General features: G+C 40.6%; 1 protein-coding gene across 1 annotated transcript in view; it reads right to left on the bottom strand.

Moving 5' to 3' along the window:
* The window catches only part of LOC150079454 (adenylate cyclase type 1-like), a 317,266-nt gene that overhangs the window by 167,604 nt on the left and 131,610 nt on the right, over positions 1-18,052 (bottom strand). Inside the window, exon 4 of the mRNA XM_090383372.1 lies at positions 7,205-7,316. Coding sequence (XP_090239498.1) covers positions 7,205-7,316 — 112 coding nt within the window. The remainder of the gene's footprint in view (positions 1-7,204; positions 7,317-18,052) is intronic.

Genomic DNA, 18,052 nt, shown 5'->3' with positions numbered 1-18,052 from the left:
TGGTGTAAATATTTTACTATCGCAAAGTACCCTGGCTCCATTGGTTAAGTGCGGCTTTTTCCAGATATAATAATGGAGGTGAACTACGTGATTCGATACTGCAATGCCTTTCGCTGTGTATTTCTAAAACAGAAATCGAGACAAAGAAAAATGCCAACAACGAGAGCGTGACGGATTTCGATTTGAAAAATTTTTGAAATATTCCATTTCCCTCTGATATAGGGAAATGGGATTTTTTTTTATTACTTTTTTATTAAGGTTTCTGTTTGATCTCAATGGTTAAGAGGAGAGAGAGAGAAAGAGAGAGAGAAAAACGAGTTTTTCTTTGACTCATTGTGTGCGGTTTGATTAATGGCACGTGCTGATAATCATCACGGCTGGCAGCGATTACTGCGACGGTTCCTAGCCATCGATACAGGGCCATAAATTTCGCTTGGGATTAATGGTAAGTAACGAATAGAAGACTGCTCTAGTGAGAGAAGGGGAAAACGATTAGCAGTATCATGGGGACGGAAATAACGGGGTTCGTACAGCATGCGCTCCCTCAAACCCCTACAGTGAGGTATTGGGTAATTGCTTCGAGAAAGAACCAACACTGGGTCAAGAACAAGGTGATGTTCGCGTAACTGTCACCAAGATGAATGACCAGGAAAGGGAAGAGATCGTCCCAGAATGCATCGGTCTCGAGAGGGTTATTTCGCATCTTCGGGAATAAAGACAAACGTCCATACCGTCAAGATATGGAACTTTTATCACAGAATTATGCGCGATACTGCTTCAATCTGCCATTGTACATTTTAAAACAATCCATCTCGTCTAATAATTTGCGCAATCCTGTACGTTTATTCAAACTATCCGTTTCCAATTACTGTTTGGCTGAAGGCAAACTTCGGCACTTCAATTCTTCATCTATCCTTTTCCAATTTAAATTTATATCCCCTTGTGTGTGTGTGTGTCGTCCGAGAAAGAGTAAAAGATGCTATCGGTGTCACTTTGTTTTCTCCAATGATTGAAATCTTCAAAAGTTAAAAGATGTTTACATACGGAATATTTTAATTACTAAGTACAAAGAATATTGTGAGAGAAAACATCACGAATGTTGTGTAATGGTAAGGCTACAATAAAATGTATTATAAAGTGTCGCCACGATTCAAAAGTGGTCTTTCACAACAATCGAGAAATTCTGCATAAAAGACGTTGGTTTTTGAACCGCTCAGTAGTGAAAATTAATTGTGTACATTATAAAACAAAACCTCAAACAAAAGATCTTGTTTTTCCTTTTTTTTAAGCTTTGATGATTATTTTGTTAAACGCGGGCTAAAATGGAAATAATTTGTTCCTTTGAGCAAAAAGGTGTAAACTAATGTCGCTTTCATTATATGGTGTGTTCAGAAAGAAACGCAACCGACTGGACAAAGTTTCTTCCGCTCTTCCTGTTTCGGGTCATTAAGTACAAGAATGATGTACAGTCTGCAACACGGAATATTCATTTTGGTAAGCGACGTTAGAAATCGGAGTTATGAAGCAGCCAAGGAAGAATTTTCAGAGGAGCATGACAAAGAATGCTCCTGCGAGCAAATCTACCATCAAACGCCTCTAAGACAAATTTATGATAACTACAAAAAAACTCCTGCACTTTAAGCTGCGATGATCCAAAGCTCGAAAAGGTCAGTAAGGAGGCTCTGGTTCCAGAACGCGTCTGTTGGCCCTGCTCATTGAGCTCTTCGAAAAATGTTACACACATATGTAACATTTTATTGTCACGAGGCCACAGACGTCTACAGCATTCCCAGCAGTTCAAGAAACTCGATGCTGAGCAACTGGATGATTGATTCTAGATTGGACAGAGGATTCGTGGTTCCATTTGGACCGCTACATTAGTTATTAAAATTCACGAATTTGATAGACAGACAATCCTAGGGAGATTCATTGAGACTTCTCTACGCTCCCGAAAATATCTTGACTGCTTACACCCCTCATACGTCCTTGCATTCGAGTGATTCTTTTCACTGGGATTTTTAAAGGATTCTGAATTGGAATCGTTTACTGGAATATCCGCGCCAGATGCCAACAGCAACCAACCATTGCCAACCAAATCCAGAAGCGAAGGCTTAGATGGTTTGGCCACGTATGTAGAATGGGCACGAACAGAATACCATCCACACTCCTTTAGAGACAACGACCCACCCAATGTAGCATCCAACGGACCGCGCCTAGGAAAACGTGGGCCAAGCAAGTGGAAAATGACTTGAAGAGCCGACGTCTCGACCTTAACCAGGCCAGGACTGACGCCATGGATCGTAAGGTATGGAAGAACATCACAGAGCAAGTCCGAAACCCTGCGGCACCTACAGCAGCATACTGGTTGCGTGGCCAACCGCCTCCCCCAGCTGCCAGTTAAGGACCAAAGAAGAAGAAGAAGAATTCAGCATGCAATGGATGTATGAGTGTTATGTACTCACGTAAATTGCATAACATCAGCCACTTTCTTCTTGAATACCACTCTCCAGGTGAATCAAGATCAATCAGATTGCTATGGTGTCAATTGTCATTATGTCTTTTTACTTTTGTCTCTGAAATTAATATTAAACCGTAGCGATTTAAGAAAATATCTCAAATAATCTGCTCACCATTCAAGTAATTTTTGGAAAATTCTTTCCAGAGGATGAAACGACGATGCTCATTTTGTATTCGGACAAGCTGAATCTGAAATTTCACAAGCTGAGCTGATTTGTTTTGTTTTCAGAACATGAGGTCCAAGAAATGTCCAGGTCTTCACCAGATAGAAGGCAAGATTCTCAAAAGATTATGGGATAAGAAAACCAAAGATACTCTTTAAGGCTTTATAAGAAATGCCTCCTAAAGCGTAATTTTCATTAACCTTGAGTTATGCCTTAAACTGCATTGTGGTTTCTGTTTCGCGATTATTTAGGTGAACTCTGAAGGTACATCCATAAAAATTAGTTAAATATTTTTGCTGTCTGATTTGATACGCCTTCGCTCGAACCTTAATAGACTTTAGACCTTGTACGTGATTAGACATTAATGTATTCCAATCAATAACCGTTAAGCTTACTGCCAACTCGAAAGGTTATTTCGGACCAGTTAATCCAATTACGGGCACCGAGAGAGTGGAAGAATTGTTTCGTCAGTGCACAGAGTAATTCTCGTATTACATAAATTTTGATTGAAGGTTTGCTCAGAATACACCGAATTAGGTAACGCGGCTTTCAGGGTGTTGCTGCCATTTCCTTTGTGAAGCTAGATTTTTAGACAACGGCTGTGATAAAGACAAAGCAGAGGAGATGATGGACGATCGAGCATCATTTTGCTTCACTCGCTGAACCACGCCTAAAACAAACCTGTCTCTAGAGAACAAGCTCATGCGAGACTCAGTAAATGGCTAAACTATTTGTTTTGTTTTGAAAACAGTAAAGATGGAAGGCAATGTTTTGCTCTATTTTTGGAAAGCAAGCTGTGTATCCACAGTTAAATAATATGATGGATATAAATTCGACTTAATTTAGTTCCTTTGTGTTATATAAAATCTGAATGCGAAGGATGATATACGCAGGAATTATAACTGTAAATATTACAAACACTGCATGACATTGGAATTAGAACGAATATTTTGGAAGTACTGTACAAGTAATCAATTTGTAGGGGGGGGGGAAGGAGATGAAATAGCGAAAATAAGAAAAACAAAATAAACTGTGTAATAAAGATATAGTATATGAAATCTGGACGTTCCTAATGTGACAAAACAGAATGAATTGAAATCCACGAGAGGAAAAAAGAAAGAAAGAAAGAAGCGGCAAGTAAAATAAATAAATATTTAATAAGGCAGAGGCACCTAGAAATCGTGATTTATGACCTAAGAAGCACCAAATTCGTAGACTAGAAAAGAACGACCGGAAAAACTTGAAATGCCGTAGTTCCTTTGAGCTTATTTATTATCAGGATTTAGTTTTCATCAAGGCCTTACGGTTTCTGACAAGATGAGGGCCCCGGCGGAGGAACTTTTCCTTGATATCTAATGCAAAACAGACTGGATTCTATTTTATATATTCGCTCCATCTGAAATACGAAGCTGAGAAATGCGAGTGTTAAAAAGAAGCAAATCAGTTCTAACATATAATAAATTGTACGTGATATTAAGGTCTCGCCCGAACTCCTTGAAGAATGGTGGGCACTGCAGACCCCCCAATCCCCCCTTTAGACTAAGTTGTATACAGGTTCATATCATTAGGAACGGGACCTTCATTGCACGCAGGTATTCTATGTCTGCGTGCATCACAATGAACTCTTCGCCTACAGCACCAGCTGGAACCAGAGAAAGCAAGAAGGAACCATCGGATCCAGCAAGTAGAACAGTAAGTGAATTTACGATCTCGCTACAAGATTAAGGAAGTCGAAAAATAAAGTTTAGTCTCCGCGTAATCGGAGGCAAAGAAAAACTAAATTTTCTTAATAGTCATTATTGAATTAACTGAAGTTTCAGCCACGTGCGCCCAAATACTTTGATTAAATTAGTGAATGAGAGCTACTGCTGAATGGGCGGGGGGGTTAAAACCGTTCACTGGTTATAGATTCAGAACAAGGATTGGTGGTAAAATTGTCACTCATGTTTTTATAAATCGTGGATGTCAGTTGAGCCACAAAAGAGTCAGATTAATGGATTAGAGAACCCAATGTATAGATTATAATTGAAACAAACAGTGAGTATTTTATCATTCTGTCAGTCACCGCGCCATTCAACCAGCAACGTCATGGTAAACTTGCGACGGTAAAAATGGCAAGCGACGTCATCTAACTGGTTTTGAATGTGAATGATAACAGGAACCCAGTTTATAATCACTTCACACTTAGCAATTTTCTCTTAACTGCCATATCTAATTCCGATTTTATCCGAAAGGTGGCATTTTAAGTGAAGAAGCTTTACTTGGTCTATTGAGACAGGGAAAAATTCATAGTTCTGCGTCCATCTGCTAATTTCGAATGCATGGGCCTTACGTAATGCGTGTATTAGATTGATTATGGGATGTCTCGAGCACTTATCTGCTCTGCTGAACGCATCGATAGTTAAAAGCGACTCCCCCTCCCTTCTATTTTCTTATTACCGCGTTCCCGAAAGTTCCCTTTCTTTAGAAAGTGTCGCTCTGTCACATAACAAATGCGCTGGCGGCTTTTGTAGTCTTTCGAGACTTGTCCATTACAGGGTGTTGTGCACGGTTGATCAATGGCGTGTTTTGCCCTGTAGGTAAAGGGGAACAAGTAGTTTCGTTACACGTGTACGTTGCCAGGGGACATACGAACGAAAAACTCCGCACCAAATGCGACAGTACCGACCCAACTGCTCCGCGGAAAGAGAATTTTCCAGTCATCCGACAAGTGAACGTTGACCGGCTTTTATTAGAAGCTGTTACCAAGGTGATGGAGAAAAGAAATCGGCGAGCTTCGAGAAAGGGGCGTCGTGAAGAACCACTCTGCGGAGGGGAGAGGTCACACAACCCCCCCCCCCCCACCACCACCTCTCTGCGCTGCCGTACCGTGAGCGAAATTCGAACCTCTCCAAACGATGTCGGTTCACATTCGTACGCACACAGGTGAACACGCGCTTCTAATATTCACCGGAGGAGGAGATGCGTGCGTGGGTGGGTGGGTGGATAGGCTGCAGGCTTAGCGATTTCCTGCGGTACGTCGATGCGCACGAGAAGCAGCACTACCCCTTGACATGCCTTATCACCAACTTGCAGGGCGTTCGATATCCTGGAAAACTGATTAAATCAAGAAGCCGGCGATTTAACGATCTGTCGTATCTCTAGAATTCCGTTGCGATGCTACGCTCCTTCCGGCTCTGACCCTTACTGAACGGCCCAATGAAACATTACGGAAGCCGCATTAAAATTATGAAATACACCGAATACGCTTAGCATGTTCAGCAATGTGCTACAGTACGCACTATCACGATGTGCATAATATAAAAAAGGTTATCAGCTGCATTTGATAATTGTTGAGCAGCTGATGACACTTTCTCGCTTTCTGATGACGTATGTGGACAGTTTCTAGAATGAAGTTATCAAAATTACAGACGGAAACGGATATTTATTGATATATTAAGTTCTCCCTCCCCCACGATTAATTTTGTAACTTTATCCCGAGAACGGTACATTGGATTGGAAAGATTTCTGTGTTCGGATTCTAAAACTGGATTTAAACCCGGTTTTTCGAATATTTACAAAAAAAATGTCTGTACCAGGTACATGATGTGTCCTGCTGCCAGCATATTTAACTTGTTTTACATTTAAGAGTCATCGGCAGGCGTTAAAAACGTTTTAATTTTCAGATATTAATAAAATTCATGGTTAATAATATAACAATGTTTTTAGTTTATTAATAATAATTACATATCGGTTACTGAAAGTATTGGTCGGTGATGACTAAAGTATAATATATAATTTTCACATTGAAGAGTTCACTACTAAATATACACTATCTATAGTTGTTCTATTACTTTTAGTATTTATCGAAAGATCTGATGACATGTCCGAGTTGAAGAATGTTTTCATAAATGTGCACAACTCTTTTTCCAGCCTCGGAGTTCAATTTAAAAAAAAAATACATTTAATCTGAAAACACCAGGTGACTTGAAACCAGATGCGTTTTCGAATTAACGCATTTCCGAAAGTTTTTTGCATCTTAAAACCTTAATATTTCTCTTTCTAAATTCCTTAGCTTTCCAAAGATATGCTATACGTCCACATTATCCCGTTTATTAGGTGAAAAAATTTCCTCGATCAGATGTTCATATTTTCCACTATCCTGGAAAAACTTCTGCAATTTTCAGAGGTTTGAAAGTTTTTTCCTCTAGTATAGAGCTAAGATGAAGCGCCGTGCAAAATTTCATTAAATTTGGTCCAGTAGAAGATAAATTAAACTGGAATAAATTTTCGTGACGGTTTTTCGTTACAAAATTTTTGGAATAACGCCATTAAAAACGTTTTTAACGTCAAAAAAAATGCTTAACCACCAAGTTACTTTCTAAGATCCATGTTAATAATAAAACCGTGTGGTCACACATACAACTGCAGATATGATTTAAATTTGTACGAGATTCTAAATTTTTAAATTTTACAGATTTCACTCTCTTCACAGACGTGGGATATTCATTCAGTTTATGACTTCTAATTCTCGTAATACTTACTGCTGCCAGCTGATCGAATCGGCCGAACAACTCATTCAAAAGCCTCACCAGTTCTTGAGCCGTACACTGCGATGCAAGGACTGTAAATCCAACGATGTCAGCGAAAAGAATACTGGAAGACAAGAAAATCAGAAATTAAAATTTATTTTTATAAATCTCCTCTTTTCATAGATAAACAAATGAACGAAATCAAAGTTAAACTGTTGGGTGGCACAGTTTATTCTTTGTTTAAAATACATCCAATTGTCCCCGATACAACCATTTATTTTTATTCTCTGACGATCAAAGCCCCGAAAGGTAGGGCCCCCTCAAAGCTACACAAGGCGGCTTTTTCAGAGATTACGCATTTTTTTTTGTGCTCCGGTCCTACTCGACTCTCCTACTCTTTAGACTTTTTGATTAATGGTGGTCTTGCGCCAAAGCTTAGTCTCCTCACACTCATCCAGATGAGTCAATTCGCCTATTTTGATGAAAGATGGCGCTGCGAGGAAACTTTTTTTTTTTTTTTTTTAATTGCTTAGCTTTTGTTTCATCGTTTAATAATACTCGATAACACATGCCCATGCAGACGTGCAACTTGTTTTTTAAAATATTTACAATTTACAGAAACTGCGCACAGAATCCACAAGACCTGAATTGCCTTGGAGTTAACGGAAACAAAATATAAGTAAGAATAATCACCCCAAAGGTTTAATTAATCTGATTTAATTTTAGTTATTTTTTTTATTTTTAATTAATCAAAATAAACTTTAAAAAAAAAAAAACGAGGGAATTCGAAAAGTAAGAAAAACTCTTCCGAACGGAACCTCGCAAACTCACATATTGAATTCAATGCGCTTTCTTCTTACTCAAGATTCGACCTAAGATGCCTTCGAATTCATCATTCACAGAGGGAAGAATAAAACCACAAAAAAATTCAAGAATGTTTACTTCTTTTCACTACTCTTTTTTTTAAAAGATTACAAACCCTATCCCGCCCCTCCCCCATCTCAATCCCCTAGCAGGGATAAGGGACTGCTAGGAAAGCGGGTTATCTTTCCAAGAATAAAAAGACCCCACAGTCAATACTCCTCCGCAGAATCAGCAACGGAGGGATCACGGAAGTTACTTCTGTGAAGAGAGGCGATCGTCAGCTCCCAAAAGGGGTGCGAATCTTTAGGGATGCAGCTGATCTTGACGGGTTGTGTCTCCGGAGAGGAGAGATTAGTGGGAATAAAGGTATTCAGACACTTTCTCGGAATGTTTTTCGGTTTCCCCCGTGGTCTGTCAGAGACAGAGTTGTGTACAGTTGCCATCAGAGAATGTATGCATTTCTTTGAAGATATCAACTCTCCTTGAATTCTCGACGCTTACGTTTTTCTGTCGATCTCAACAGGCTTTCGATAATAATCTTTAGCGTCCTCTCTCTTTTTCATCTCCCGCCTTCCCCCCGATCAATAACAGCAGTGTAGGATCTTAACCGACTCCTACAGTCCAGATTCTCCGAACATTATCCACAAGTGACAACCAATTATGAGATGCTGCTAGTTCACGAGGCATCTTCGTGATTATTAATAGCCCCTACAACAGAAAAAATTCGTTCGCGTCATTCACAGGACACCTGGCTGCTTTTTCAGCAAGGGCCGGGCATCTAGTAAAGCGAAAATGAAGTAGTCTAAATGCTTACCACGATCGGTACTATTAAGAGTACCTTTTAAAAGACTACATAAGATACTCCTGCTAGCTTTCAATAATTCTTGTCTCTTCCTTCACCGCTTGTAAGGAACAGAAGTAGCTCTTCTTAGGATAACTCTAGTCCAGTCTTGGCACGCGAGAGTTGAAAGAGAAATTCGAGAAATCGAGCATACAAAAACAGCTGGACACACACCCTCGCGAAGCCCGCAAAATAAAATAATAAATTTCAACCAAAAAAAAGGAAATACAATTTTAAAATTCTGATTTCTCTCCTCGAACGAAATCTCCATCACTTGAGAGGACAGTAAGCAAAAGACGCAGCCAAAATCACTGCCCATCTGCAGGTTTTCCTATGGAAATAAGCGCATATCTAAATGCTTATAGAAAAACAGTTTCGGATGACCCGCGAAAAGAAACCCATTCCAACTTCTTTTCGGGGACTGCGCTTAAAGTGTAATCTCCAAAAGTTACATTACGATCTCACTGCTCATCGCCCTTATCAAAATCCTACAGATTTCCTTTTTATTTCATTTTGGAAGATCTTATTTATTCCTCGGGAGGAAAGGGATACGATAAATGGAACTTAAATCCCATCAGCTCTCGGTCTCGATCCTTTAGACACCATCTGCATTACGTCCCTCCACGACTTACACTAATGTACCAAAAGGATTCCGTAACGCGATTTGCAAAGAATCGCTTGCTCTGATAAATGGACAACGACCGATCAAACGACACGGTGGTACATCTCGGGAGTAATAAACTACCCCTCCCCCCAGCGCCTATCTCGGATCTTTTACAACTGCCAGCCGCATTCGATTTCACTGAAAATGTTAACAGTCGCGATATGCGGAAAGAAAGAAAGAAATAAAAATATTAAATATATAAACAAGATTCCATGCATCGTTTTTATCTCTTGATTACAAATTTCATTAAGGAGGAAAATGAGGGAAGGTTATAAGAGGAGAGTGACAACTAGATTGCCTGGAATATTATATCCTTATATGATGTTCCAACGGAAACGAAAAAGAAAAAAAAAAATTTTTTTTTTCAATGAAAAATTTTTCTAAGCATTTAATTTGAGTGAATGTTTCATTCACAGTGAAACATCGATGCCAAAGACTATCTGCTGCAGTCTCTCATCTGATATAATGCACTCCAAGACATTTCTCCCCTCTCTCTTTCTCTCGCTCTGTATCGATTGGCTAAGGGACTTGGTAATTTGCCTGCGTTGCCACGCTACATCCACAAAACTCAGTAAGCCACATTAATCGCCTAGAGGCTGTCGCTTGTGGCGACATGTTTAACAGCTGCTCCTGCACTTCCTGCCTCTAAAAGTCCTCATCACTATGCATCCGTCATACCAGGTAATCTAGTCCATCAGTCACTCAGCGTGCAAGCGACATAAAAGGATCGTCTGGTGACTCAAACGAATAGACCTCGCGAAGCCGAAGGACGCTGGCATGCCTAAACGAACGCATCTAGTTGCTGCTACCCACAGGCGGTGTTTTATCGCAGATTATCGGTAATAAACCAGTCGAAATGATCGAAAAGAATTTTGATTGCAGAACCTATTAATGGCTTTACGTCCTCCAGAACAAGCAATAGATCTTCCAGCTGCCTGAGAGCTTTACTGACTAAATCAATGTTAAGAATTTCATAATACATCGTTAAAACGACTTACAGTTAACTGTTAAATTAAAGAACTAGTGATTAACCTGTTCATAAAGTTAGCGTTTAAAAATTTCAACCAGCGCGGCGCGTGCAGAACTTGCAAATATGAAATGAGAGAAAAGCGAAGAGCCCGCTGTACTGCTCAACAAACAATACGGTGTCACGCGCCATGTTCACATCACGCAATGTGAATCCCGCGCAAGCCTAAATTATTAACGACGTTAAATAATGTAATGAAACGCTCTTATACCACGTGAATATATTCCGAGTGTTTCATCACGTTATTTAATCAATGGATAATCGTCATTTGCAAATTATATTAACAACGGGTTATCGTTTATCTCAGAATAAAAATTTATTAATAATTCCATTAGGTAAAATATTCCTGTAGTTCGCTAAATTAGACTCGCGAAAGTGTTATTAAAAAGAGTACTCTAAATTATTGAAACCAAATTCACGCATTAAAGGTGTTCATTCCTCTTCAATTTCTCATTACCACTGCTTTACCGACAAAGTGCCAAATTCCGACGTTTCCATAAATAAAGGGGGAAAAGTAAGATAAAATAAAAGCCAAGCAGAGCTCTAATGGCACGAGATAATAAACAGCGCCTGTGTACAGCATTTATTCACTTTGAACTACGCTCTTCCACCATACCGTCGTAACAAGCGAACCATTACCTCCCCTCTACTCCCCCCCTGATGAAAAACGTGTTCCAGAACAGAGAACGACACAGAGTAAAAAGACTCTTCCAGCAGATAAACGTAACGAAAAAAAAAAAAAGAAAGAGGGAAAAAATAGGGCATGCGCAACGTGCTCATTACTCGTAATACTTCCGGGGAAATAGTGCAACAGCGGGAGGTACGGAATTTTTACGTCAGGTGATTGAAAAAAAAAAAAAAAGAAGAAAAAAAAAAGGTACGTGGAGGGAAAGGAGTTGTTCTAGTGTCGAAACTGCTTTAAAGACGTAAAAATTTAATGCTGATATGGTTCCTTGGTGTCAATCGAATGAGTGAGGAGAAGTACGCACGTGAACATCCACAGAAATTCGCTCAATTCGCTCATCAGAAGAACAGACTAAATAAAGTGAAAAAAAATCAACAATAATAATAATATGAAAAAGTTTGATAAAACATACTAGCTCATTTTTCTTATCACTGAATAACACGCGACTTGCTGTAGCAGACAGTGACGTCACGGGGAACAATGTACTTAGTGTTGTATTCTTGGAATTCGTTGCGTGGAAATAAAAATAGAGGAATGTGCGCCTGGTCAGAAATTATAATAAGATAGAAACAAACTTTCAAACCATAACCATTTGTGTGTGTGTGTGGTGGAGGGAAAATGGGGGAGGAGTTTCTTTCTCGAAAGTATTTTATTGGATTACAAGAACGAGAGCTCATCAAATGAAAGGGGGGGGATAGAAAGAAAGAAAAATTGTAGCACCGTATAAAGACGAAACGTACTAAGCAGAAAGGCATTAGACAGAAGATTCTTTTCAGCACCTCATACGGCATTCCAGAAAGCTCTGCAGGCAATGGATTTATTTGCCACCACGCACGTGAACTAACTGAAAAACGGGGAAGACGTTGCATAAAGACGGAGAAGTTCTTTGTTCATTAACTGTGCAGATGGATACCAACTGATCAATCACAGTCATCCAATAAACCGATACATCGCCTCGGTTTTCTTTCTTCTGACAACATCCCTGCTCGATCCCGATTACACGCTTCGACGCAGAAACCACTGAGGAAGGCAAACAGAAGCCACTTGAAAAAATATTAATCACGTGCGAGAGAAATATCGACGGAAATAATAAAAAGGAAGTTCCCGTATCTGTCGTAGAGGTCATGTCTGACGGGCAAGGATAAAAGAGCATCCAATCTCTCTCTCCCCACGAAATGAACTAACCCCAGGCCAGACACCCCAAAATACATCGTCCCGAACAATTTTGTTCTGGTTGTTTTCAACGTGCGTCTAAACAACAAAGACCATGAGGAGCCGGTATATTTGTAAATTCTGTGTATTAGGTTTGCATTTTCGGGATGAAAAGCTGGAATTTTTAAGCGTACGAAAAGGACGAAATCCAATCTCAAGACCAACTAACTCAGCCACGATGCACAATGCCCATCACGACTGGAGGCCCAAAATCCAAAGGAGCCTTACCGGAATGTTCTAAAACTTCAAATCCAAGTTTTGTATTCAACGTGCCACGTTATTTTATTATGATACTAGGCTTAAGTGCGTTTCTTTTGACGCGAACCATACAACACAATCTCGCGCATAAAATGACAGCGACTTTGATATGAGTACATGACGTACGCCGTGCAGACCGAGAGGAGGAAACATCAGAACAGGAAGGTGGAAGGGGTTAAAAATAGGGCCGAAACAGAAAGTATCACTAAATTAACGTCGTCCGTGCTATAAAACGTGCCGTTGCGTAACCTATCTTCAGACCTGCCCTTTCCATCGCTTGCACTACGACCCCCGGCGTGCCGAGTCGCTGGTGTATTGGGAAAGCGCGCAAGACCGTTGACTTATTTAACGAAAAGGAAGTATATTACACGCGGATGCCACTTAATACCTCCAGGTGGCGGGAGAGTAGTTGTAATTAGTTAATAAACTTACGCTGAACGACGAGGATGAAATGAGTTTGTGTAGCGGTTTGTGATAAGGTTTCGTGCACGTGGCTGCCGCTAATTAGGGTTGTAGGTAAGGGGGGGGGCGAGTGGGTGGAGTAATCAATGAAGATTTGGGGGAAAGAGAAGATTATGCGAGACTGCTGATCGCAGAAACGGAATGGAGGATAACAGCGAATATTTAGCGAGGGGGGGTGATTAACTCATGGGGATAGATGTGTAGGAGATGCACTCCGGAGGTCGTGTTGGATAAACAGAGAACGTGCGATTTGGTGTACATTTTCCACTGTATGGTAATATGAAAAGTCATCCGATTTCTCTGGGGGGGAGGGGGCATTACTGTGTGTTAAGGGAACTAAGACCACGAGGCGTCGGTGTGTCTGTAAATCTATTGTTTTGCGTGATGAAAAACCACGCAACCCTCCCCAGAGACCTAATTCAGACAAGGCTTGAAAAGAAAAGAAAAATAAATAAATGAAAAAGCTCCTCCCACCTCTACAAGTTCGAATTCGGGCCTTTTTCATGTGGTATTGAAGGACAGATCGTATTCACCGTTGCCAGCCGCGAATTATAAACCAACATCATTTTAAAAAGCGAATTTCTCCCGAGAATCATCACCAACTGAACCAACCAACCAAAAACTTCGTTCGTGTCTGCTTTGCTTGAGAAATATGGTAATTTCTTTCTAGGCCATTTTCCTTAAACTTCTCCAACTTCGGCATAAATAATAAGTGTATGCAGTTCCTTAGAAATTCCGAGTTCTGTTTTAACTGGTTTTCTTTCTTAGCGAAGATTTCTATATTCATAATGGTGTTTTTCGTACTTTAAGAATTTTTTCACAAAAGTAATACGCCTTTTTTTCTCACTTGGGACTGAATGTGGAGTTGCTCACAAATATTCAAAATTCATCTAAAAAGCCTGAAAGAGGTTAAGAAAATCGACGTTCTTTTTGCGAATCTTTCTTTTTCGCATCTTGATGAATATGCGCATTCTTTTTCAACACAGAATTCGTCTGACAGCAAAGACAAAAAAGAACCAGAAGGCTAGTGGCTTTGTCATTACCAGAAGTCATTTTAAAACATTCAACAGTTTCTCCTTTTATTTGTGTAAATTGCGAAAATGCTTAGAAACTCTTCTGTTCGAAATTCTAATACCAAATCGTAAATGAATTATCGCAGCTTCTAAATTTTAACTCGACAAAAAAGAAAAAAAAAAACTGTTTAATACAATTTTGTAATTTTAACTTTGTCCATTATTTCAATTCTAGTACAAAGACAATGTTTTACTGATTTTATTTCACCCCCCCCCTCCTAGTTAATGGAGAAATCACATGCTTGTATTTGAGCACGCCAGGGTGGAAGGGACTGCTTTGAAGATCGGGCAATCTTGTTTGCTGCGATGTTAACCTCTGAGTAGCTCTTGAACACGAATACCGAATGGACGGTTGGCAGTCCCACGAGTTTTATAAAGATTTTTTAATCGTCGCTCAAAAAACGGATGTGGGGTGGTTTGGCGGAGTTCAGCTCAAAAGCACACTTTAGAGACAATTGACAACAAGCCACAAGGATGGTTCATTTGCTTCCATATACAGGAGATATTCTGGAATACGCCAGCAATACGATTGCTTGATGGTGAATGTGGTCAAGTCACGGAAAGATGCTATTTCTGGTGGACACGTATACCCGAGACTCATAATAAATAAATAAATCTTTTATTTGTCCTACCTTACTAAATCTAGTTTTGATCGTACGTGCACGATGGAGACGGAGTAAAGTGCACCGGTCTGCATCCCAGACGAGAGAGAATGTTCAACCCTCTCGTACACTTTGTGCGTTTGGAGAAATGTCAACTTTTTGTCCCAAAAATTTCGTCTCCGTCACTACTGGAATGGTGCTTTTGTCCAAGTCTTAATTCAGGTGCGAGGTGAAGATTAAGCTTGACACAAGCGGTCTTCTCTTGTGAGAACCTGAAACCATTGGCCAATGCCCAGGAGTTAAGGGCAGTTGTTTCCCGATAACCCTCATGTTGCATGATTAAAAGTTGTTCGATAATGGAGTTTACTTTAAATTTCTTTAAGTATCCCCCAGGCTTTGTTTGGTGCCTTTTTTGCTGCAGTGCATTCTGAATTCCAACATGATTTGGGAAATGGTGGATGTTTTTGGAATTGCAATGGCGTGGAAGATACTACGTGACTGCGTTACGTTATTGACACGCTCGCTCCTGACTGACTGCGCTGAGGTCACAATTTTCCAGATGTTGAAAGGCATTCTAGTCAGCCTGATCAGTTTTCCACCGTGACAGCCTGAAAGGAAGAAACTATCTCCTACTAAGTAAATAAGTAATCACTTCCATACGGGTTCTCCTCCACCTCCAAAGTCATTGAAGGGAGGAGAGTAGGGGAGAGGAGCAGATAGAAAGATCAACGGCAGAAAAACGTATGGGGAGGCATGCGGAAGTTGTTAATTCCCAGATTTAGAAGGCAGAGGTCATTGTCAGCGAGCATATGCTCTGACTCCTCCCCTTCCACCGATGTCAGCACTACCCCACATGATGTTATGTCCATCAAAATCCCCAAGAAGTGAGAAAGGAGGGGCAGCTGCATAACAAGATCGTCAAGGTCTTTCCTCCTGGGGGATGTCAATTTCAGGTGGCAAATAAATAGAGCAGCCTCTTAATATAACCCCCAGTGTAAGGCGAATTGCTACAGCTGCTTTGCTGGTTGTAAGTAGCAAAAAGCTGAAAGGTTTCTTGTTGCCCACGAGGACAGAGACTCCTCCATGAGCAGGAACAGCCATAATTTTATCCTTATGAATAATAATGTTACGCATGGTGGGGTCATCATTTGCCTTTAGATCAGTCTTCTGTAAGCAAAAGCATGCTGGGTTCATTCTTTTGCATGTCGAGTGTATTTCTCCAGAATCCACGACAATTCCACTGTAGGGATTTAGCCGCTTTGGGCTTGGTAGATCCATCGGTCTGCTTTTGAAGTGCTGAGGGCTTATTTTTCTGTCTTGTATTTTAATTTTTTGGGAAAGTATGGAAGAGTTCCAAGACTGCTTCTTCGGGTACCTCCTTGGCTTCGACCTCCATTTTTTTTCTCGTATTACCGTTGGCGGTTTGGTTTTCTATTTTTGGTAATGCTAGAGCACAATTGGAAGTACCGATATGGAGTAGCAGCTGACTGACTTTTCCTTCCCCCCAGAAAAGCAGACAAATCGACCAAAGAACACACGCAATTAAGACACACGGCACAGCATATGATCCAGTGGAACATTTCTTGACAACCTTTTCAGCATATGTTGTCCTATTGCTATTTACTAGTTTAACTAGTTTTCTAGCCTGCTGGGATGAAATGTTTAGTTCTGCTTTAAGGCTTGCATCTCTTTTTCTTCCTTCTATCTCTGGCATGATCGGGAGTATGCAGAGTGCTCTCCTTGGCAATTAATGCGGGTGAGTTTTGTTGCTTTACATGATGCAATCTCGTGGTCCTTTTGGGCCACATCGAGCGCATGCAAGGAACCACGCGTAGGCCGTTTGCGAATGATTATATTTCTGGCACTTGAAGCACCTTAACGGGTTTGGAACATATGGACATACTGTGCAGATAGCCAGCTTCAATCTCACGAGGATACGTTGGCGTATTAAAAGTAAGGATGAGGTTTCTAGTTTGGACTAAGATTCCCCATCCCTACACATTCGCTTTGCAGCTGCCGCTCCTTACGATTTTAGTTCTGAACAGATCTCCTCTTCAGACACTTCCAGAAGATCCCATTCAGAGATCGATATGAGTTCAGTGTTTTGTGGGGGATGTTATCGTAACTGGAGTTCCCTCAATAGAAGCGGCTCCAACGAGTTGCTCCGAGTGTTTCTCGCACTTGGTTTCAACGAGGATATCCCCAGAACGCAGCCGTTTTACAGTTTTAGGGGAGCCTGTCAACCCTTCCAGAGGGTGACATTTTCCCTATAAGTTTCTCTCCGACAGAATGAAATATCAAGTATTTACTTATAGGTGTTGAACCTGATATGGCTTCAGTTCTGGTCTTCTTGGCTGAAGTGGTAGCATCTGTGTCCGTATCGTTATTTTCTGGTAGGGGCTGTTGAGGACTCAGAAGGAAAATTTAAATTACCAGGATTCATATATTAGTCTTTATTCTGTATTAGTTCAGTGCCCGGACTCCCCCACCCACCACAGTCCCAAATGGGACATTGGCCACCAGGCAATCAATAAATGCTATAGAGTGCAGGATGCCAGGGCTACCCAGACACCATACCAGCACCGCAGTCACTGGGAAGTCCGCTAACCACGTACAGGTGCCAACGTCGAGGGGAACCCCCTCATGGGTAGCACAGTTGGTATAATCACCGTTCTCCCCACACCGGGTGGAAAAGACATGAGTTCAAATTCCATCAATGACGCAAGGAATTTATGGGTCTTTTTCACAACGTGGCTGATTTAGACGGTCTCAAGCAAAACTCGGATTTTTCGTTCAGCAAAACAAGCACTAACTGAATGTATACATTGATCGTATGGAGGAGCAATGAATACACATCTCCTCGTGCGTCTGAAACTCTAAGCTTTGTTGTCTACCATAAAGAGTGGAAAATGATGTGCGACATATTCTTCAGTGTTAAATTAAGAAGAGAATTACCTGTGATCGAGTCCTGAAACTCTGCAGCCCTGTTCAAATAGTTCCAGGACTTTAAAAAAAGTTCCAGGATGTAGAAGTTCAACATTAACGATCCAGTCATGCAGTCAGACCATTCATAAAGAAGAGAAAATGAATAGGATCTAGAGAAGAATCTTGTGGAACCCCACATCCGTCAGAAATGCCAAGATCTTGTCCCTTACAAACACTTACAACTGAG

The sequence above is a fragment of the Mastigoproctus giganteus genome, chromosome 10 (assembly GCF_048544385.1).
Source record: "Mastigoproctus giganteus isolate SK-2022 chromosome 10, ASM4854438v1, whole genome shotgun sequence".
Classification (NCBI taxonomy): Eukaryota; Metazoa; Arthropoda; class Arachnida; order Uropygi; family Thelyphonidae; genus Mastigoproctus; species Mastigoproctus giganteus.
The sequence above is the reverse complement of the archived record's forward strand: the minus strand, read 5'-3'. Positions and strand labels throughout refer to the sequence as shown.